The sequence below is a fragment of the Natator depressus genome, chromosome 10, assembly GCF_965152275.1.
Source record: "Natator depressus isolate rNatDep1 chromosome 10, rNatDep2.hap1, whole genome shotgun sequence".
NCBI lineage: Eukaryota > Metazoa > Chordata > Testudines > Cheloniidae > Natator > Natator depressus.
This window is the reverse complement of record NC_134243.1, coordinates 81,883,761-81,907,374: the sequence shown is the minus strand read 5'-3', so window position 1 is coordinate 81,907,374 and position 23,614 is coordinate 81,883,761. Positions and strand designations below refer to the sequence as shown.

General features: G+C 41.1%; 2 protein-coding genes across 4 annotated transcripts in view; one reads left to right on the top strand and one right to left on the bottom strand.

Annotated features, from left to right (window-relative positions):
- The window catches only part of SPG11 (SPG11 vesicle trafficking associated, spatacsin), a 63,934-nt gene extending 56,544 nt beyond the window's left edge, over window positions 1-7,390 (bottom strand). For all 3 annotated transcript variants that reach the window (XM_074966667.1, XM_074966668.1, XM_074966669.1), the window contains exons 1-5: window positions 7,109-7,390; window positions 5,377-5,561; window positions 4,427-4,654; window positions 2,842-3,040; window positions 2,062-2,199 (exon numbers count right to left, since the gene is read on the bottom strand). In XM_074966667.1, coding sequence (XP_074822768.1) covers window positions 2,062-2,199; window positions 2,842-3,040; window positions 4,427-4,654; window positions 5,377-5,561; window positions 7,109-7,320 — 962 coding nt within the window. In that variant the 5' untranslated portion in view covers window positions 7,321-7,390. The remainder of the gene's footprint in view (window positions 1-2,061; window positions 2,200-2,841; window positions 3,041-4,426; window positions 4,655-5,376; window positions 5,562-7,108) is intronic.
- Window positions 7,391-9,482: 2,092 nt separating this feature from the next.
- Window positions 9,483-23,218, top strand: CIAO2A (cytosolic iron-sulfur assembly component 2A). The gene is made up of 5 exons (XM_074966662.1): window positions 9,483-9,701; window positions 12,401-12,565; window positions 16,760-16,809; window positions 20,818-20,863; window positions 22,541-23,218. The coding sequence occupies exons 1-5, from the start codon at window positions 9,587-9,589 to the stop codon at window positions 22,636-22,638; spliced, it is 474 nt and encodes a 157-aa protein (XP_074822763.1). The 5' UTR covers window positions 9,483-9,586; the 3' UTR covers window positions 22,639-23,218.
- The last annotated feature ends 396 nt before the right edge of the window (window positions 23,219-23,614 follow it).

Below are 23,614 nucleotides of genomic sequence, written 5' to 3'. Positions count from 1 at the left end.
AAAGCCTTTGACAAGGTTTCTAACCAAAGGCTCTTAAGCAAAGTAATCTGTCGTGGGATAAGAGGGAAGGTCCTATCATGGATCAGTAACTGGCTAAAAGATAGGAAACAAAGGGTAGGAATAAATGGTCAGTTCTCATAATGGAGAGAGGTAAATAGCAGGGTCTTCCAAAAATTTGTACTGAGACCTGTGCTGTTCAGAATATTCATAAATGATCTGGAAAAGGGGGTGAACAGTGAAGAGGCAAAATTTGCAGATGATACAAAATTACTCAAGATAGCTAAGTCCAAAGTTGACAGTGAGGAATTACAAAGGGCTCTCACTAAACTGAGTGACAAAATGACAGATGAAATTCAACGTTGATAAATGCAAGTAATGCACATTGGAAAACATCATCATGTAAAATGATGGGATCTAAATTAGCTATTACCAGTCAATAAAGATCTTGGCGTCATCATGAATAGTTCTCTGAAAACATCTGCTCAGTGTACAGTGGCAGTCAAAAAAAGCTAACAGAACGTTAGGAAGCATTAGGAAAAGGATAGATAAGACAAAATATCAAAATGCCATTATATAATGCCATGGTACGCCCACACCTTGAATACTGCATGCAGTTTTGGTTGCCCATCTCAAAAAAGATATATTACAATTGGAAAAGGTGCAGAGATGGGCAACAACAATGATGAGGGGGATGGAACAGCTTCCATCTGAGGAGAGATTAAAAAGACTGGGACTGTTCAGCATAGAAAAGAGACGACTACCGGGAGATATGACAGAGGTCTATAAAATCATGACTGGCATGGAGAATGTGAATAGGGAAGTGTTATTTACCCCTTCACATAACGTAAGAACTAGGGATCACTTGATAAAATTAATAGGCAGCAGGTTTAAAACAAAACAAAAGAAAGTACTTCTTCACACAATGCACAGTCAATCTGTGGAACTCTTTGCCATGGTATGTGGTGAAGGTCAAAAGTATAACTGGGTTCAAAAAAGAATTAGATAAGTTCCTGCAGAATAGGTCCATCAACGGCTATTAGCCAAGATCAGGGATGCCACTCTATGCTCCAGGTGTTCCTAAGTCTCTGACTGCCATAAACTGGGACTGGACCAAAGGGAATAGATCACTCAATAATTGCCCTGTTCTGTTCACTCCCTCTGAAACATCTGGCACTGGTCACTGTTGGAAGACAGGATACTGATCTGACACAGTATGGCCATTCTTATGGACAAGGATATGTATTTATCTGTGTCAAGCATAAAGAAGTTCTGGTGGGACTTGTAATAGGACACCATGTCTGTCAGTACTGGTTCAAATCTAAGTCATAGTAGTATGACAAGGACACTATTGTCTCAAGGTTGGTTAGTGGCCTATGGAAAATGGACGGAGACCATCTAATTAATTTCCTAGCAGTGGCCTAAGGACCACACCATTTTTAAACTAAGATGAGCTAACAAATTTGTGCACAGCTGATTTTAGAACTTGCAAAATTTGTAATTAAAATTAAGTAGTCTAGTAATATGTGAATCACCTAGATCAGTGACTCTCAAACTTATTTGATCGCACCCCCTTCTTCGTGTCTGTAGTTTACGCCCTTCCCGCCATGTACATATACTGATAAAAAAAAACTCTCACTAAATATTAAAAACAGTAAGATATTGATTCATACAGAGCCAATGATCAACTGTAATAAGAGCAAACACAAAACTCCGACTGAGGTCAATGCTTACAATTAAACATACACACCGTGGTGTAGCAAATGGATTAACGTACAGATGACAACAACTTTGTATAATGCTATGGAATCTTAACAGAAATCCGTCAAAATGCAGTGCTATCTGAGGAAGGACCTGATATGTCTGGAGGAATCAGCTCTGCTAGTTATTCATTGTTGTGGATAAAATGTGTGCAGTTTTTTCCTAAAGCTTCTCACGCCCCCGCAGAATACATTCCATGCCTCCCCAGGGAGGTCTTCCCCCCAGTTTGAGAATCTCTGACCTAGATTATGATGTAGCAGGAACTGTAACAGCTCGTGTTAGAAGGTATTTACATTTACATACCTGTTTGTCCGGAAAGAAAACCTCGTAAGTTTCATGCTGTAATCAGAGCTGGCAAGGTCATCCTCATCAATTCCTTCCAGTCGTGTCACAGGAAGATTCTGAAAAATTTTCTTACAAAATAAATGCCCAGGGAATTCTCTGCAAATAAAGATATTAAAAATAATTCAAGTTACACCTCCTCCAAAACTTTTAATGACTATTTTTAAAATGCAAATTTTCATATTTATTCTATAAATTCACAAAATTATTCTGATGAAAAACTGGAAGATAATATTGCAGAGAAGTGGTCCTCTCTCTAAACTCAACAGCATTCCATACAAATGCATTCACATAATATAAACCCAGAATATGATTCTGCAACCCTCTTTCAGGGGAGCAATTCTTGCAGGGTCAAATCTCCAGTCAGCAGTTATCAAATAGAGGTGGTAAATTTAAATTGCTAAGCAGTTCCAACAGAATACCTGTAGATAATTCAAGGAGCTGCTACTACCCAGTGCTATCTGAAAAATCACAATATATTCCTCGCCTCCTACAGCAATAGTACACGAAGACTATTTTTCTGCTTGCTCGAGTGGAAGAACATATGTTGAAGCACACTGATTTGCAAACTCTGAAGAAACATGATTTTTTAATATGCTTTTACTATATCTCGGGCCCAGTCCTACCCAAATGGACGCTAATGGGAATTTGGCTTCTGACCTCAACAGGCGCAAGATTGGCAATAATTTAAAACTAGCTAGCCTCATAAAAATGTATGTTAAAACTGTGCAGCAAACATACCTGAAATACAAATTTAGATCAATAGAAATGGCACAATTAGAGGAATTAACGATCACAGCGACATTGAGATCGTGCGACACCTTTACCGAAGTGAGGGGAGATATGATGGTTGTATTCTTGTTCTCATCCTGCACGTTTGCTTGGAAGAGTGCAACATCAACATCTGCTAGATGCACACCATCTATTGTATCAAATATGTCTTTATGCCAAAGTCAAAGAAAGTGACACGTTTCAAAACTCTCCAACAAACAAAAAATACATAACAAATTATGACAGTGAATTTCTTGTACTTTGTTTCCCAAGGCAGGTGTATATGTATATAGTCTTCAAGTTCTTGCACAGCAAGGTATTTATAATGATTACTTTATGTTTCACAGTAGCACTCAAAGGCCCATTCAGGATTAGAGCTCCATTGCGCTAGGTGCTGTACAAATGCAAAGTATGACATGTGCCCTGCTTCATAAAAAGGTGACAGTCCAATTTAATTAGAAACTCTCTGCCACTAGAGCACATATTGAACACCATTTCTATATCCACTCTCCCTGCTGCCCCGAACTTCACTCTTGGACAATATGTGTTTTTGATTATAAAAGAAAACTTCGCAAAGTACAGTTTTAATTAACAATGACTAGAGCAGAAGAGGTCTTTTTAAATTTTGGCAGTACAAATTGCAAGGTTGCTGGAATAACAGTTTTAGACTGAGTGGACTGAAGATGAAGTAAAACAATCTCTCTGAATAGTAATTAACTTAATGAATATTGGCCTATTGGTGAGAGACTGCTTGAAAAATGTTCACAAGCCTATTTTAGAGTTCTGGATAAGAACATGGAGTAGGGGCATTAACAAGAAGTCAGCCACCAAAAATGATGCAATGGACTCCAGTCTCATATGAGAAACTGTACCACTGCTATTTAGCAAGACAACAAGCTACAGAATTTGATCAAATTTGAACGACCTTATCTAGTTGTCTTGGAAAGTACAACCTATAAATTACTTTACACAAATATTAAGTACAACCTATAAATTACTTTACACAAATATTTTGAAGTTACTAGTACAAGTCTGTAAAACCATTAGGAATGTAATTAAAAATCAACTAATATCTAAATACTATTAAAAAACCCTGGACCTCTCTAAACGTGCCTTCACTTTTTTTGGCAATTGCTTATTGCCAGACGCAGTTGGAAGAACAAAATAATGGGATTATTACACAATGTAAGAAAAATTAGCTGGGAATAGAGATAGCTGAACAGTTTGTGAAGCAAATGGCCATCATCCTGCCCACAAGAGACCAAAAAGTTAGCATCTACAGTGTAATAATGAAGCTCCACTGGCCTGGTGAGACCATGTTGGTACCTGTACTTCAGCTTTTCACATTGAACTATGCTATCACATGGACTAGATGGATGAAATAACTTCAAAATAGCAAGGCTTGAATTTCCTTCACGAAACCTGTGTTGAGTCCTGAAAGGGTATCAAGAAATATTTTTTTCCTGTTATCTACATTCTTTTTCTTCATAGTATGACTTTACTTTTTTTGATCAATTATATTGGGAAACAGTCTCCCTCCCATTGCAAAGGATACATATCCAACCAGAGTTATCTAACAAAAATAGAACCCCTCTACAAAAGTTCACATCTGTTATTCTTTCCAAAGCTTGTGGAGACATATCAAGGATAAAGCAGTCAAGTGCCTGTAATTCTGTATCTTCTCCAGGAAAATCAAGGTGCACAAGAATAAAATTATTCAACAGCAGCAAAGATGTGCTCTTTTTAAATGACAGAATCCTCACAGATGATATTGAAGAAAGACCTGTAAAATTATTTTTAAAGAATCAAGTTTTTTACATATCCAAATTGGTAGTTTTGATTGGAGAGACACTTTAAGATTATAGCTTAAATTCATTGTCTTAGCCTTTTGACCAATGTAGTGTGCCAAGATCACTGTGGTCAGAACAGTTCCAAGAATAGCACTAATTTATTTAACCAACTTCTACTACACAAAGCCAATAGGGGGAACACAAAACACCATTTTCTTAGACACTAAAAATACTAATTTTGAAAATAAAATATTTTAGCAAGGAGACTTTAGGGAGAGGGATCTTAAAGTTATTTAATGTATCAAGGCCCTGATCCTGCAAAGATTTACATATCTGCTTAACTTTATACAGTGACTTCAATAGGCTAGTCACTGTGTAAAGTTAAGTAATATGCTTAAGTCTCTGCAGGACCAGCGAGAATATTCTCAACTATAGAACTTTTTTATTTTCATTTGATCAGGTGAAGTGCATGTCCGTCTGTAATATTTATATCATTGCCATGCAACAAACCCATTAGCATTATTGATGAGCAAGCACATGCCTCATCAACACAGGGAGTTCCAAACCCACAACATTAAAAATGACAGCATGAAAATATTTTACACCTTCCTAGGGCCCAATCCTGCAGCCCCTCCTCATGTTAATAGTTGTTGCAGGATTGGGCCCATAATCACCAAAAGATTAAAAATATGGAATATACATTTAATATACTCACTAATATTTTTAACTTCCAGAAGTTTTTTAAGTCTCTCTTCATTCCAGCTGTACAAGGGAGCTGTGTCAGATTTTCCATCATCTCTATTGAGCTCATAGACAAACAGTTCATTGTTTTTACTAAGAGCCAGGAGCTTTGACTTGTTTCCTTGTGGATCATTATTTTCTGCATCCTCCCACATGAAGCTATATTTAATAACAATATTTAATATGTTACATTTATTCACATTATTCTCTTCCAACTTCAGTCAACTCCACAGTTCAGAAAACATAACAAAGCAGTTAAAAAATATCCAGTGTGGTGTTTTATTCACACACACACACACACACACAAAACTAGGACATTGAAAAGAAAACAGTGAAATATATACACAAAAAATGCTATCAAATGTCCAAACTAAACACTAAAAAGGAAAAATATTTTCTTGCTCTTTTATCTGTTTTAGTTATAGTGATCATAAGTGTTACTTGTAACAACAATAGGCACAACACTTTCAAAACATAATGAGAACATAATGAGATTTTTAAGCTGTCAGTGATGCTTCAATTTTCAGGGAGGCTGTAACAGTTTGTCTGTGTTCCAAGACAGAGAAGATTGCCACGCTTCAGAAAGATAAGGTGGGTGAAATAATACCTTGTATTGGACCAACTTATATTGGTGACAGAGAGACAAGCTTTCCAGCTGCTACACAGTGACAGAGCTCTTCTTCAGGTCTGGGAAAAGTTCTCCCAGGGTCACAGCAAAATGCAAGGTGGAACAGATGGCTTAGCAATAAGTAGTTAGCACAGGGGTAGGCAACCTATGGCCCGCATGCTGAAGATGGCACGCTAGCTGATTTTCAGTGGCACTCACACTGCCCGGGTCCTAGCCACTGGTCCGGGGGGCTCTGCATTTTAATTTAATTTTAAATAAAGCTTCTTAAACATTTTAAAAACCTTATTTACTTTACATACAACAATAGTTTAGTTATAATATTAAAGACTTATAGAAATAGACCTTCTAAAAATGTTAAAATGTATTACTGGCACGCGAAACCTTAAATTAGAGTGAACAAATGAAGACTCGACACACCACTTCTGAAAGGTTGTCGACCCCTGAGTTAGCACACATTGGAAAAGCCACTCCAGGGAGAAAAGTATCAGGGGGTAGCCGTGTTAGTCTGTATCTACAAAAACGATGAGGAGTCCGGTGGGACCTTAAAGACAAACAGATTTATTTGGGCATAAGCTTTCGTGGGTAAAAAACCCTCTTCTTCAAATGGCTGCATGCATCTGAAGAAGTGGATTTTTTACTCATGAAAGCTCATGCCCAAATAAATCTGTTCGTCTTTAAGGTGCCACCGGACTCTTCCTTGTTTTTACCCCCGGGAGAGTGGCCGGCTAACGCCTCTGCATTCAGAGGACAATTAGAGGGGCTTAACGGGTCACAGCAAGACCTTTGCAGTCTCCCCCATTCAGGGCTGTTAGGGCTTGAAGACGGCCCCGGAGAAGAAGCTTATGTGCACCCCTGTGGCGAGGAGCAAAACAATCCCCAGCGCGTGGAGACACACGGGCACGCCAGGGCGCCGCCCGACAACCCGTGACAGGGCTAAAGGCCCGACAGCCGCCAGGCAGCACCACCCCGCCTGAGGCGCGGCTCGGGTCCCGGCGCGCCAGCCCCGCCCGCCGCACAGCGCATCCCCCGGGCTCGACGGGAACCCCCGCCGCGCCCCGCCCGCGGACCCGCCACTTACTCCGCCCACGGTCCCGGGATGGGTCTGCCGCGGGCCCGGCCGGCCCTGCCGCAGGCCAGGGACCTGAGGTGGAGCCCCCCCGAGACCAGCCGGCTTCCCAGAGCGTCCTGCGCCCTGTTGAGCTTGACCTGGGCTGTGTCGCCCGGGGGGCTCCGGGCCTCCCGGGCGAGGGGCACCAGTAGCACCCGCAGCTCCCCCTTCGCCCCCTCCATCCTCCGGGGGCCGCCAGCCAGCTTCCCCCAGACCGAACTTCCGGCTTCAGCCGGGCGCGACAAGGGCGCGGCCATCTTGCGCAGGGCTCGACTTCCGGCCAGCTGGCGCGAGAGGGCGACGAGACCCCGAAATCACTCTCTTCGCCTCAGGAAGCGGGCATTCCACTGAGACTACAACTCCCAGAATGCCATGCGGCAAAGACGAGAGGCTCTTGTATCCAGAGGGAGTAGTGCAGGGTGGGATTTGTAGTCTCTGGGCGTGATGGCTGTGCAGTGCAACCAAGGAAAAGTAGGTGAGTTGAAATTCGTAGTCTTATGGCAGGGGTGGCCAGCCTGAGCCTGAGAAGGAGCCAGAATTTACCAATATACATTGCCAAAGAGCCACAGTAATACATCAGCAGGTCCTCATGGCAGACTCAGGGGAGGGGCCGGAAGGGGTGGAGTGGGGGCAGGGCCTGTGGCAGAGCCAGGGACTGAGCAGTGAGCACCCCCCCGGCACATTGGAAAGTTGGCATCTGTAGCTCCAGCCCCGGAGTCGGTGCCTATACAAGGAGATGCATATTAACTCCGGAGCCACAGGTTGGCCATGCCTGGTCCATGGGGCCATGCCACACTGAGACTAGTCGTCTGCTCATATCAGGAGGATCTCTGGATAGATTGCTTGCTAGCTAGTCCATTTTAGATGGAGCATTATATGCTGTGACTTCTGTTTTCAATGGGCTCCTAACCTCAGATTCAATCTTAGACACTGAGTCTGGGGACACACACGTTTGAGCAAGCAGTTGGGAGTCAAGGAGTTTAGGAGGGGCCTAGAACCTGTATCAAACTTAACCCGTAACTCCCATTGTCCAACCAGCCATTTTCTGTTTATTTTGTAACTCCTAACTGGTTTGACCTTGACTAATCATTTTGTAATGGAAATTAAGTTTACCACTTTATCAATTGCTCTCTGAAAATCTTACAGGGTACTAATATTTGAAAGTAGCATGATTTCTAAGAGCAGAGTGCCAGAGACTTTTTATTCTGCTCCTGTGCATGTGTCAACACTATCATTTGTTTGAGGGGAAACTCTCAAATGCAATAAGTTCAAAATATTATATTAAACCATTTCCATGACACCTTCCCTCACAGAGACATTCCAAAATAAAATTTCCCCCCTGGTGTAAAATACCCACTGGAAATAAAACAATAACACCTAGTAGTCCTCCAAAGCAACTACTACAACAGTATTTAAATTACAGCAGCTAGATTGTGCACCTCACAAACTATAAAGTCAGAGGCTCTCTTAACTGGGATTATAGATGTGTATGTATCTATGACAGAAGCCTGTTCTCCAATTAATCTTTTTCTTGCTCTCACTGCAGGAAAAGCAGAGGAGCAACAATCCCAATAAATGGTTTCTATCTGTGATTGTACGGCTGTTGCAGCCTCTATTTTAGATGCTGATCAGTTTTGTAATGTATTGTACAACATGGCCCCAGTTCGGCATTGAGCTTGGCAGCTGGAAGGAAGGGGACTGTGTCAGTAGAGCTTGTTGCAAGATCAGAGTCTATGTGCCACTCTTGCCCTGTGCTGGATGGAATTTCAGACCTGCTCAAATCTGGATGATTGTTTTATCCACCAACCACTAAACTACAGTACAAATGAACGCTCAGCACTGAGGGATTTCCCTAGACCCCCCCAACTGTCCCATCCTCCTCCAGTGGTCAACCAGTTACCCCTGCAGTGTTGCCAATGTAGTCGTTTTCCAAAAACCCCCTTCCCCCCCCGTAAATTCGAACACCCCCTCTAATTTCAAGTCCTGGGGAAGCCTCTGCTACTGACATCTCTAGAACGTGCTGTCACCGTGCAGGGGTTGCACCCCACACAGGACACGAGCGCTGATGACAAACCCTGCACAAGTATGACTGTTTTAGGGGCTGCTCTCCCCAACCCGGGAAAGGTGTTAACACACTGAATTGCTGCAAAGCTCAAGTCAGGCTTACACCCAAACGTGCCCATTACAAACACGCCCCTGGCACAGCTGCTCCCCAGGGCCGGGCTGGGTGGAGCGGAGCATCCTCCAGGCTCCCCCGCCCCTACGAGCCCGGGCCCTGCCTAAACCCCTGTCACTTCCCTGGGCCCTGCACGCTCCGCGCGCCTTGTATGCCCCGCCCCTCGTGATCTGGCCCCGCCCGCTCGCCGTCGCCTATCCGGAAGCTGCCGGGGAGGGCCGCAGGGACGGTGGCCGCGCGGGGCTGTTTCTCTCCGATGGCGGAGCGGAAGGATGTCGCTGGTGGCCGGGCTGCTGGGCCGGGTGCTGTGGCTCTCCGGGCTCCGTAGCGGGGACCATGCGCAGGGGAGCCAGGCCATGGAGCAGGACAAAGCGCTGGAGGTGTATGGTGACTATCTCAGCCGGTGCGGGGAGCGGGGGGTCAGTGCCCCGGGCGCGGGCGGGGAGCGGCGCTTCTAGGTCGTTCGCCCCGCCCGAGAGCAGGGGACGGGGCTAGAGGAGCTCTCGGGGTCCCTTCCAGGCCTGTGAGGCGGGCGGCGAGCGGCTGCTCTGGAGGAAGGGGCGCCCTGGGCGGTGCCCCTGGCGGGGGGTGGCTGGCTGGCCGCTCTGAAGGAAGGTGGGTGGCCGGCCGGCCGGCCCTGGCAGGTGGGTGAGTGCTTTGGTTACTGAGAGCGTTGGGGTGGGTTGTTGGTGCCCAGGTGCAGTGGGGCAGGGAGAGAGAGGTGCCTAGGGACCCACCTGGCCCTGAGATCTCTGGAGGGTGGGAAGCTGTCTCCAAAGCCCAGGTGTCAGGTGAACCTCCCGCAGGGTCACTTCCACGGGGGAAGTTCCCTTGTTACTTCATCCCTCTGGCTAGGGCACAGGCCCGACGCCCTTGGCAGTTAATGTGAGGCGGGTAACTCCAGAAAGGGCAGACGGGGCCAGATTAACCTTTTGTGGGCCCGGCGCCAAATAGATTTGTGGGCCGCCCCTGGAGGCAATGGGGCACGTTGCGGGGAGGTCAGTCCCCAGAGCGAGGGGCCGGCCAGGGGCAATGGGGCATGGCATGGCAGGGGCGGCCCGGCGGCCCCCAGCCCAGCCCAGCCCAGCGCGAGGGCACTATTTACAAACCGGCAGTTGCCAGATGCACCGTGGCCTGGCCGGCCCTGTGCTGCCAGCATGCCCCTTCCCCGCAGGGGCGGTCCCATGCAGTAAGAATACTGTGTTTGTAGTAGTATTTTCCTATGAACATTGGAGCAATTCCAAACCACAAGTCATCTAGTTTACAATCTAAATATTAAAACCAAATCTGGTGGCAAAAGCATTTCTTCCATACATTATAAATCAAGTTTAGATTTAGTTTTTAGCCGGAAGGGCAAAAAATAGCAAATACTGAATTGGAGGCCAGATTGAAGACCTTGTGCACACTGTTCTAGAGCCACTCTGTTGTAATTACTGATGGAAAGAGGGAAGTTAGCAGACTTGAGTGGGTCATCAGTGGCACACTTTTCATTGGCATTAATTTGGATTATTAGCTGCACTTCAGATACTCAGTATTTGGATCCCATATGCTATCTGAAACATAGTCTTTTTAATATACTAAGTAATTCTAAAATCTTAACACTGTTCAGAGATTAATTTTACTAGGAAGAAGGCACTCTGATTCTTGATTTTATTATGCAACAGATCATCCTGGACGTACATTAATTCCACTGTGTAAACTGATGAGTCACTGACTGTCAGTAAAACTTCCTGGCAGGAAAGTTCAGTGGGTCAGTTTCAGCCCTTGTGTAACTCCACTATAGTTAATGGCATTACAACAGGGCTGAATTTGGCCCATTTATATATAAACAAGTTTATGAAAAGGTCCAAAGGTATTTGATTCAATATTAGCTTTTATTGCCAGCATTAAATGCTATCACACATGTAGGATGAATATTGTATTCACCAAAGGGCTTTGAGACATTACTTTTAGAAAATGACTTCTCATGCAGTCTATGGGCAGAAAATAAAGCCAGTTGAGAGGACCACACTGAGTACTCAAAGAATGTAATCAAAGTCCTTTTGCACACTCTGAGTTCATCCATTGCTGGAATGCTTTTCCACTGAAAGAGCTTGGGGTTGTTTTTCAGCAAACTGCATTTGCATGGCGTACCCCTTTTAAAAAAAAAAAACCAAAACGGGTTAGGTTTGTAGTATGGGCTCCAGTCAGCCACATCTATAGTAGGTTGATTAAAAAAAAACTTTTTTTTTTTTGTTAACAAGGTTGACTTAATCTGAAATTAATCAGATAATGATTTTTACGAATTTATTCTTTATTTGCAACTGCTGATGTTAGATCATGCAAACAAATTTTATCCTGTCACTTGTTCATGAATTCCTCACTGTAAGTATTTGGTCACTGAAATCGTATTGTATTGTTTCTGTCCAGTGATTGGATGATCTAAACTTATAAACAGGAGGATACCTCTTTTTCAGTTTATTAATTATCCTTAAACAGTTGTAATAGTTTTGAATCCACAATGTAAGCACTTCATCCTGGAAAATGCTTAGTGTCTCCAACTTCTATTGATTTTTTTGGGAGCAAGAGTGGCTTAGAACCTTGCAAAATTTGCCCATATATCAGAAGTTCCTCCAGTCAAGGATATTATTTTCCTTTTCTTCTGTGAAGTGCTAAGCATACCAATTTCAGTAAGAGAGAGGTGTCAACAACCACATTGCCTGTGTAAAGGGTTTGATATAATAAGATAATACTATAAACTAAATCCATACTGTGTTCTGGGTAAGGTCTGTGTTTTGCCTGTCAAAACAGTGCAGAGCTGATGCACTCCATTTGTAGGTAGTAAAATGCTATGTTCTTTGACCATGAAAGGTAGAAATGTTTGCATTGTATGGAGAGGAGCAGACCCGGTGAGGTACAGGTGGTTTGGTTTCTGCTCCTCTTGGGTGAACTGAGTCAACAAGATGTTTCTGTAACCGGGTCTCTCCCGGAGAGGAGGTGAAAAAACTAGGCTGGGAAGAGCAACTTGTTAAAAACCTGTGACTTTTCCCCTAACCCTCTAATGTATAAAAGGCATTTCATTTCTGGTGTATGCCCTTATGCTTTAGATATAATTCGAACTATCCGGGATCCAGAGAAGCCTAGCACTTTAGAAGAACTGGAAGTGGTAACGGAAAGTTGTGTTGAAGTGCACGAGATAGGAGAAGATGAATATCTCGTTATTATCAGGTTTACACCAACAGTACCTCATTGCTCTTTGGCAACTCTCATTGGTAAGATTCATATTCCCATAAATGGCCGTGTAGTTTTCTTCTAAAATGTGCAACAGTAAACCAAATACAGTGGAGGTTCACATGAGTAACACTAATAAAAATAAAGTATTTTTTCCCCTTTTTTTTTTTTTTTTTTTTTGCTTGGACTTGTATATTAGAAATCATTATACAAAGCAGTCAAAAGAAATATTGCAATATTTCTTAAACTGACTAGCATTTTAAGAAGCAAAAAGATCCTCTAGGCCTTGTTCAGGAATGATGGCTTTCAAAAAGCCTCTTCATGATTTGGTAGTTCCAAGACGCACGGAGTTAAGAGAAAAGGAGTACTTGTGGCACCTTAGAGACTAACCAAGTTATTTGAGCATAAGCTTTTGTGAGCTACAGCTCACTTCATCGGATGCATACTATGGAGTTAAGAGAGGAAGAAAAGGAATTGTGAGTTACGTGTACATGATTGCTGCTTATTAGGCCCTAGCCACACTAGTTTGAATAGTATTGGGCTTGACAACTGTCTTCAAATATGGCTGTCACGGACATGGACCTACCACTCTTTTACAGTTCAGTGTAGCCAGAGGTTTTCTACATATGGTAGTGCAAACAATGACACTGGACTAGTCCCTTTAAGGTAATCTATAGCACAACTTCTGAATACAGCTGCAATATGGTTTGGTGTGGAAGTAAACCATTTAACAGCTTACTGTTGCTGTAGGTGTTTCAAAATGTTTAACAAGCCACAGTACAGATAGGGCTTTAGTATTTGCTTTGTTGCTTCTTAGCTAAGGAGCCCAAGGTGGCCTTAGATAACTATGGTGGCCAGACTTTAGAAATAATGGGGAGAGAGGAAGCATTAGTGTTGAAATGAATGTAGAGCAGTGATTGTTAAGTAATACCGTGCCTTGGTAGTATATGATGAATAGGGAGTAAAGCAATGTGGTTTATAGTGTAGTCTTGTCTTGAGAGATTAATCTTCACTGATTTAAGAGAAATAACATATTGGGCTCTCTTCAGCAGTTCTTACTCATGCAAAACTCCATTGAAGAAAATACTATGGGATTAGAGCTGTGATGGCTTCTGTGTCTAGGTCTGTTAAAAATTGAAGTTATATTTTTAATTTTTATTTATTACAATCTAGGGATTGTACATTTACCCAGCTTGTATCCTCCTGAATATGAATAACTGATAGGAGTTGATTTTTACTTACGCTAGAAGGGTACGTTCCAAAATGATGTATGGTTCCAGCATTACTGCAGAAGTTTAAAGAAAAGCATTTTGTCAGATCTTAAAAATAAAACAAACCCTCTTATGTACTATTAAAAGGTCACAAAGTAGAACAAGATTCTACTCTTGCGTATTTTCTTTGACTCTGTGCTTAGTTGGGATGTTGTTTATCCTGTTTCCTTCCTGTGATGAAACCAGACTTCAGTTCTCTGAAGTTATGCTGCTTAGTTATAACGTATCAAGATTAACAAGCTTTATAATTCTAAATTAACACAGACAAAGGATTCTCATTTTACATTTTAAATACTTTTTTTCCTTGAAGGAAAATAAATGTTTGAATTTAACCAAGAAGTAATTCATGCTGAAGTATCACTCCACTTCTTTGTATGGGAAAGTGAAGTACAAATGGTTAAGAATTAATCGGCCTATTTTAGGACTGGCAGCTACTTAATCATTTACATAGGGCTTATCTACATAGGGAAGCTGTTTTGAAATAAGATAGGGTGTGAATTTGAAGCGCAGTAGTTGGTCATGCTATCTCCCTGTATAGACACTCTTCTGTTCCACACTTAGTGCCTTTGTGTAGAATAAGAGTGTTCATATTGGGAGCTATATGGAATAACTGTTCCACAATAGCTATTCCAGACAATTTGCTGGGGTAGAAAAGCCCTTACAAAAAACAGATTCTGTGAGCTCCAAAGCACTCTCAACGTCAGTAGGATCAGGCTCATGTACAGTAACTATTACTTACAGTATATGTATTTAAATAGTCTGAAGATTTTTACTCTGATTTTTAAGAAATAAAACAGCTGACTCTCTTTTAGAGTACTGTGACTTGACTGCCACGGTTTGATTTCCACAGGCTTTGTATTCTTGTGTTCTGAGTGACCTCTGTTTCTCCACAGTTCCTCATTCTGTAAAAGGAAAGGGCTACAGCAAGTATATTTAAGCAGCTAGGCAGCACATGTAAGAGTACAAGCAATAAGCAGTTTGCCAGAGTTCCTCTCGTGCATAGGCTACTTGATTTTAAATTGGTGTTTTATGTCTTTTTACCTACTAGGCCCTAAATAGCCTGGGACCAACCGATTGAGAGTTAGTCTGTGTGGTGCTGAATTTCTATCCTCCTTGATAGAACTGGGTTTGGCAGAACTGAATTTTTATTTTTTTTAAATAATTTTGACAGATAATAGCAATGCTTATTTTAAAGCTTTTTAAAATGATAGTTTTTTTAATTTTCAGTTGTGAGAAATTATGGACTGGTCTGATAATTGGGGGGGGAAGTCAGATAATTATTTAATGACATGTTGAGATTCAAAAAGTAAAAGCTTTATAACCATTAAAACACACATTGTCAACATCACATGTCAAAATATACAAAGTAAATATCCTTAAGCCAAACTCAAATAAGTTCTCAAGCATCATTTTTCTTACTGTACCTATTGGTAAGTTTTTATTATTATCAATGGAAATATATTTTTCATTGGTCGGTATGTGTACATTGAGATGGACATTTACTGACATTTACCAATTAAAAATCTGATCCTTCCAAGCCTAGATATAATAGAGAGGGGAGTGGCTGCCAGGGTGTTCTCTATAAAGGCCCCAGGACTCTGGAATCCCCTCCTGTCCCTGCTCTGAAGTAGTCCAGATTTGTTGACTTCTAGGGCATCTTGGAGGGCCTATTTCTTTCAAGTGATTTTTGAGGCATGGGCCAATATACTGAGGTGTTGGTATTTCTAGGGCTGCTGCTTGATAGAAGGGTTGAGCTGATGGTATGGCATTTTGTTCTAACTAATTGGCAGGGTGCTCAGAACCTGTGCACGGGCGCTCTTTACTATCTTTCAATTTAGAATAAACAAATATATTTTTAAGAAGTCTGTGACGGCCTGGATATTTACTCTCTGAAAGGAGCTGGCAGCTGGGAGAGTTATGGTTGTTATTACTGTAACTGAGAGTGGCTCCTGGTCAGTCCAGTGGCTAATCTCCAGGTCACTGAAAAATGAGTCACATACTTGTAGTGGTCTTCTGTCCCAAAGAATTGCAGGGTGCTTGCTTGATCTGTCATACTCTGTACTGGATTCAAGCATTCTCTTCATCTGTCTGCCCTGTGCTAATGAATACAAAGATGAACCCATTAGATTTCAGATGTTTCTCTCTAGGTTAATTGCATGTCATCTCCTAATTTATCACTAAAAGCATATAGTGACTACAGTGATGAGTACAATAGAAAGGCCTAATTTAGATAACATTGTGTTTGAGTGTTACATGTAAGCAGTCAATACTTTTTTACTGATGTGTCACTTGCTGGTTTTTTAGATTAATCCAAGATTTAAATCATAAGGTCCTTAGGACAAGGACTGTTTCCTTTCTGTGGTTTGTATGATACTGAGCACGTGTTCAGAGTTTAACAAATAATTTAATGTACATTGAAAATTAAGCAAGGAGTAGATGATAAATTTGGGAGACAGAAGAATTCCCTGCTCCCCCAAGTTGTTCCAAGATTGTGTTCTTTTCAAACTGTTTGCTGAACTTCTAACAAAAGAGAAATCTTCCAAAAGAAATAGCTGCATTATGTCCTCAGCGGAATTTAAGTGCGGCCACAATAGTAGGAAAGAACCTCTAGTACAGGAATGTAGATGAGGAGAGGAGTGATCATTCTATAAAGTGCTTGGAGACTAAAGTCTCTCTCTCAGTACAAAGCAGGCACAGAAAAAGCTTCCCTATTAGCCTGCCTTGTCCCTAGATGATCTGGAAGAACCAGAGGGTCAGAGGGTCTCCATTGTCATTCATTCATCCCGCCCTCTTTCTGCTGAGAATGCTACAGGGGTGACAATTGCCAATTGTATAGATGGCTTTTGTGATGTAGATGTATGTCCACTGGAAATTAGGCAGACCAAAAAAATTGTTTAAATCATCTACAGAACTCCTTGAACTTGCGAATGAAAAAAATGTTTTTTATGTTTTGTTTTTAAACAGGGCTTTGTTTGCGAATAAAACTTCAGAGATGTTTGCCTTTTAAGCACAAGGTAAAGTATTCATTTCTACCATTCTCATATCAGATTGTGCGTGGATGTATGCCCAATACCAAATGACAAACTTAAAAAACCAAACAAACTGCAAGATTGCTCACTTAGTTTTAAAATTGTGGTCAAAAAGATCTGTTGGTGTTTTTAAATAGTGCATAGTAATTTGCATATGGAATAATAGGATATCTTGCTGCACTGTCCAGCATATAAAGGAACTTATGAGTAATAGTGATTATCTTGTTCCTCAAAGCATTTATAAAAAAAAATCCTGTTTGTTCTTTCCACATAAATCGGGTTTTGCTAAACTCTGGAAAGGGGAACTGTGCTAAAGGCAACCTCCTGACTTTTCCACACCCCATGTCACTTTATTTTTGACACGTGGTCGGGATGGATTGTGGAAAATACAGGACATCTTAAAACAAACAACCCCAAATATCTATCTAAGTCCTCCTAATGCCTTCAAGGGAAAGAATTATGGGCCACAGGAACATTTCAAAGCAGCCAGGCATTGTGAATTTTATTAATGTTTATCTGGTTACTGAGTTTGTTTGTACCGTTGGAATAACTGGTGGTGGTTGTCCCCAATGATTCCTGAGTGAGTAAGCGAGACAAGGCGACCTGAAGGTAAGGTAGTGAGTAACGTGCCAGTGTCAGTTGGAATTCTGATGTTAAGGAATAAAGGTGCCCTCCACAGTTCATGTGAAGATTCTCTGCAAAACAAACAAAAGGGAAATGGGAGCTCATAGTGAGTTTGCTTGGAGAATTTGTGAGCACTGAAAAGGTAGGAAATGGAACCAGGATTTGAAATGAGATTTCTTATTCCTGTAACTTAAATAGGAACACAGGGATTGCCATATTGGACCAGGCCAGTGGCCTACCTAGTCCAATATATCATCTGACAGTGGCCAGCACCAACCACTACAGTGGAATGTGCAGGAATCTAAGGAAATTTCCTAACCCCAGTAGTTAGAAGCTCGTTCATGACCTAAAGCGTGGGGGTTTATAGCTCTTCCAAAACTCACTTAAAAAATACTTGTCTCTGGACTTAAATACATTTCAAATTTCTTAAGACTGTGGCTAACATCCAGCTTCTAAGGCTTTGTCTTCACTACCCAAAAGTGTGTGTTGATATTGCAAAATAACGAATGCATGTTGGTTATTTTGTTGTGAAGAAGCCCAGAGGCCTGTTTTGGCAGTGAAAACCTAGCCTGAGTGTTAGTGCCTTTCTGTTGCATAGGATACCAAATACCATAATATTGATGTTAGATATATTTGCTGCAATACTTTGAGCCGATGGCCTGAATCATTCCCTTATACCAGAGTTTCAGCACTGGATTTTCTTACTTTTGTAGCTACTTGCCTGAGGCTTCATGCTTTTGGGAATAGTCTCACCGCAAAAACTGTGACCCATGTTTCTAGAAAATTGTGTTTGTGACGTTGTGCGCTGCCAGCTATTTAATCATACCCTTGGCCCGAAAGTGATTGGTTATGTAGTGAAAACAACTTAAAATTTTTGGTGCTTTAAATTAATGAAAGGTATATACAGTTCATTTCCTTAATTTGTACAGCAGATAACTTCAGTAAATAAACAACTTCACTACAAATAGCCTTGAAGTTCAAATTTGTGGATACCATTAATATGCTGCCTGGGAACAGCCTTTTTTGAGAACTGTTATACTTTATAATATAAAGAAAAGAAGTACTTGTGGCACCTTAGAGACTAACCAATTTATTTGAGCATAAGCTTTCGTGAGCTGCAGCTCACTTCATCGGATGTATCCTGTGGAAAGTACAGAAGATCTTTTTATACACACAAACCATGAAAAAATGGGTGTTTACCACTACAAAAGGTTTTCTCTCCCCCCCACCCCACTCTCCTGCTGGTAATAGCTTATCTAAAGTGGTCACTCTCCTTACAATGTGTGATCTCTATCAAGCATTCTTACAACTAAAGTACCCACCTGCGGAAGTGAAGAAACAGATTGATAGAGCCAGAAGAGTTCCCAGAAGTCACCTACTAAAGGACAGGCCTAACAAAGAAAATAACAGAACGCCACTAGCCGTCACCTTCAGCCCCCAACTAAAACCCCTCCAATGCATTATTAAGGATCTACAACCTATCCTGAAGGATGACCCAACACTCTCACAAATCTTGGGAGACAGGCCAGTCCTTGCCTACAGACAGCCCCCCAACCTGAAGCAAATACTCACCAGCAACCACATACCACACAACAGAACCACTAACCCAGGAACCTATCCTTGCAACAAAGCCCGTTGCCAACTGTGCGCACATATCTATTCAGGGGACACCATCACAGGGCCTAATAACATCAGCCACACTATCAGAGGCTCGTTCACCTGCACATCCACCAATGTGATATATGCCATCATGTGCCAGCAATGCCCCTCTGCCACGTACATTGGTCAAACTGGACAGTTTCTATGTAAAAGAATAAATGGACACAAATGAGATGTCAAGAATTATAACATTCATAAACCAGTCGGAGAACACTTCAATCTCTCTGGTCACACGATTACAGACATGAAAGTTGCCACATTACAACAGAAAAACTTCAAATCCAGACTCCAGCGAGAGACTATTGAATTGGAATTCATTTGCAAATTGGATACTATTAACTTAGGCTTGAATAGAGACTGGGAGTGGCTAAGTCATTATGCAAGGTAACTTATTTCCCCTTGTTTTTTCCTACTGCCGCGCCCCCCCCCCCCCCCGATGTTCTTGTTAAACCCTGGATTTGTGCTGGAAATGGCCCACCTTCATTATCATACACATTGTAAGGAGAGTGATCACTTTGCATAGGCTATTACCAGCAGGAGAGTGGGGTGGGGGGAGAGAAAACCTTTTGTAGTGGTAAACACCCATTTTTTCATGGTTTTTGTGTATAAAAAGATCTTCTGTACTTTCCACAGGATGCATCCGATGAAGTGAGCTGTAGCTCACGAAAGCTTATGCTCATATAAATTGGTTAGTCTCTAAGGTGCCACAAGTCCTCCTTTTCTTTTTGCGAATACAGACTAACACGGCTGTTACTCTGAAACCTATAATATAAAGGCTATCCAAGTTTGGAATTGTAATGTAATATACTTCCGTGCAGAGGATCTGTAATAGTATTTTGAGCTCAAACTCTTGCTACTTCAAGATACTAAGCCACGTGGAGGCAAAATGCACTTCCTGAAAGTAGAGAAACCCTTTTTGCTCTATATGTGACAACTCTCACTGCTTCTTCACATCCCCTTCTCAGCCAAAAGATTGAACTGCATTGACACTTTCCACAGAAAGCCCCATTAGTCCCCACTGGCAAAAGCTGAGAATGATGTGACAGAGCTTTAAAGAATGTGGGGTGGGGGTGGTAAATATCGCTTAGGATTTCCTCCCTGAAAGGGTCTTATTTTCCAAATGTGTTTAAGTAAGCTGTTTATGAAAGGTTTCAGAGCGAAGTGAGCTGTAGCTCACGAAAGCTTAGGCTCAAATAAATTGGTTCGTCTGTAAGGTGCCCCACGTCCTCCTGTTCTGTTTATGAAAGTGACTGTTGCAATTCCTGTAGCCTCTAGACAAACAGCTCCAAAATCAGGACCTACAGAACACTAGCTTGTGGTTTACAGAGAGCTGGCTGGAAAGATAGTGCTGGCTCTCCTCCCTATTTCCAGCTGCTTAACGGCATTAAAAGAAAACTTAACATACACTTAAGTACTTTCCCAGTAATACTTAGCCATGTAAGTAATTGATATGGTTACCTCAGTTTGACCACCAATAGGAGTGATCACCAATAGAGCTGTGAATTGGAGGGGAGATGTCCCGTAAGACATTCTCGTAAAATCTAGACGATGAAAAAGCTTGAGACCTGCCTATTGCGGATGATAGGATAGTTCACAAATGTTCATTGTTAAATCAGTGTGCGTACTTTGTACAGCTATTTCTCTTTCCCAACAGTATGCGGGAGTACCGCTATTCAAGTGTGTGGCTAACATTGTTTATTTCTTATCTAGTTGGAAATTTATATATCTGAAGGTGCCCATTCCACTGAGGAGGACAGTAAGTGGATTTTTATAAATTGAATGACACTGGCTTCAGAATCTGTGTGTGGCCCACCACCCTGGGTATTAGTGCAGTGTCATAGTTGCAGGATGAACCATGCCATTGGGAAATCTCAGAATGTAAGTTGCTGCAATGAAATTCAAACTTGTTCATGTTGCACATCTAATATATCTTACTGTGATATTGAGGGTTACATTTTTAAAAGGGGGGAAATAAATAGGAAGTATTGCATATGTGCAGCTAAGTACATTTCTGGAATTTCTTTACTTTGAGTGGTTGATCTTGCAATCTTATATTAATGCTAGACTGTTTGTATTATGGTTTTTAAAATGTGGAGGAACTGGACTGGCAAGCATGTGCCATAGAAAATCTGAATTGTAAAATTGTCTTTATTAAAATAAAACCAATTTTTTTTCCAAATAAAAAAGAGCCACAAAGGACTCCACCCATGCCAGGTTTTGCCCTTTCACTTCTTTTGTTCTAAAATGAATAGAATGTTTTTTTAACATGGAAAATATGGGGTGCGTTTGGGATTTTTTTCCTTTCTCTGTCACATAGCTAGAAACTGAAACTAGAGAAATTCAGATTGACACAATTTACCTAGGGATGCAGCGGATTCTCCATCACTTGGAGCCATTAAACATCCACTCTTGATTTTTACACTCTAGCTTAACCAGAAGTTATGGACTTGATGCTGGAGTCACTTTGTGAAATTCTACGGCCTGTGTTCTGCAGGCAGTCAGACTAGGAGATCCTAATGGTACCTTCAGGGCTTAAAATCTATGCAACTTTACCAAACTTCAATGGGAACTAGTAGTTGAGTTCCCAAATGCAGGGATATTGGAGCCTAAGAAATTAAAAGCAAAATTTAGAGCTCATAAAATTTCAACTTTGACAATTCCTACCCAAGATCAGGATATAGATGCAAATGTAAGAAATGAGTATTAGTGCTATTATGTCTTAATGATGGCTTTTCTGTTACAAGGAAGCAAAATACAATGTTTGTTCCATATTAGCCAGTTGTCCAGATTGTCCCATTGTTGTGAAGGGTTGAGAGGAATTTAGGGTCTGATGTGGCTCTACAAATTTTACATTACTTAAGGACTGCAGAATATCCAGCATGAACAGGGTGTTACGTATTCCTTTCCTGGACTAGAAATGCCATGAAAGTGATAGGTCACACACAGCCACTAGAAATCACTTTCTCCCACTTGCCTCTCTTTCCCTTATCTCCTTCTAATCTCTCTTTGTTCCATCCAAGATGCCCAGTTCAACACCACTTTCATGTCATTTCCCCCATTCCTGTGTGTTTTCGGTACGCCAGGAGCATCTCCTTCAATAGGTCTATCTTGCCATCTCCATTTCTACCTGCACTGCACTCCTTTGGACAAATCTATTCTACAAATCCTAGTCCTCTTCTCCATAGAGCAAAGTGATTATAGTCCCTCCTATCAACATTTAAAATTAAAATTATAAAATAGAAGAAAGATGTCACAATCCATTTATTCCTTTTGTCTGTTGTCTTCCATTCCCATTGCTTGAGATTGCTAGTGTCTACAAAGATTTCAGGGACCTACTTCAGTGCAGGGTCAAGTATCTAGCACAATGTGATTACTGTACAAGAATTCCTAAGTAAAATGGCTCTGACTTACTTTTCATCTGATATTTTTGCAGTCAACAAGCAAATAAATGATAAAGAGAGAGTAGCAGCTGCGATGGAGAATCCAAACTTGCGTGAAATTGTGGAGCAGTGTGTTACAGAACCGGACTAGCAGCTACAGTAACCACAGAGCTATGATTATTTTGATACATTGGTTTAATTATTTGTAAAACTTCAAGGCCTTGAGTTTAATACTTACATTGTTTGTACCTTCCACATGATTTTTAAAGGAAACCATTTATAAAGCGGATGTAAATTATAAGAAGGTGGGTAGCAGTATATAAAATTATATGAAGTGTATAGTGTTCTAAAGAATTTGTAATATTCAGTGTTCAAAGAGAAATATTTTAACTAGTTATTATGATCCAGCTGTGTTGCCTTCTTCTGATGCACATTGTGATACAAAATCAATTTTGCAGGTTAAAGTTCCGCTGTGCTCAAATGGAATATGTTTCAATCACTACACTGTAAAAAAAAAACAAAAAATAAAAATTGATTCTTATAATGAAAAGCCACTTCCTGTTTTGAATGTTTGTGCTCTTAATTTTACTATCTCTCCTGGCATGGTAACTAACAGAGAAGTAAACATTTTGCTCAAGTGTTTTTGCTGTTGGTAAAATGTTTTCTCATAAAAATTGAAATTAAATTTAAAACATTAGCTGATGCTCTAAACTTGAATATATTTTATAAACGGTCAACAGATCAATAGTAGTATACTCAAGAAGTGTTAAATGAATACTTCTGCATTTCAAATGCTCTTTAACCTTTAATCTTATGTCTGCAAGAAAAGCACTTCTTGTACTGCCATGATGTCCAAATGATATTAATAGAATGTCAGTGTGAATTAATAGAATTTTTCAGAAGATTTTAGCAGCAAATGCTAACTACTTCATTGCTGTTTTGTTTGTTTCTTTATGCAAATTGTTTGAGGCATGTTGATTTAAAATCTGATCAGAATTCAGTCATAGGACTAGCAGATTTGATACAGTAGAACTTCACTGATTCTCTCTCTGCTAATCTTCGAACCTAAAAGATTTCCTACTCCCCCTTTCTTCAAAGATTTCAGAATGCTGTAGTAATGCCTCACT

Excerpts from the sequence above, each read along its gene's own strand:
- CIAO2A (XM_074966662.1), top strand. The coding sequence starts at position 9,587 with ATGTCGCTGGTGGCCGGGCTGCTGGGCCGGGTGCTGTGGCTCTCCGGG. Across the intron at positions 12,566-16,759 it reads CTCTTTGGCAACTCTCATTG|GGCTTTGTTTGCGAATAAAA; the intron begins GTAAGATTCATA and ends GTTTTTAAACAG. Across the intron at positions 20,864-22,540 it reads CCATTCCACTGAGGAGGACA|TCAACAAGCAAATAAATGAT; the intron begins GTAAGTGGATTT and ends ATATTTTTGCAG.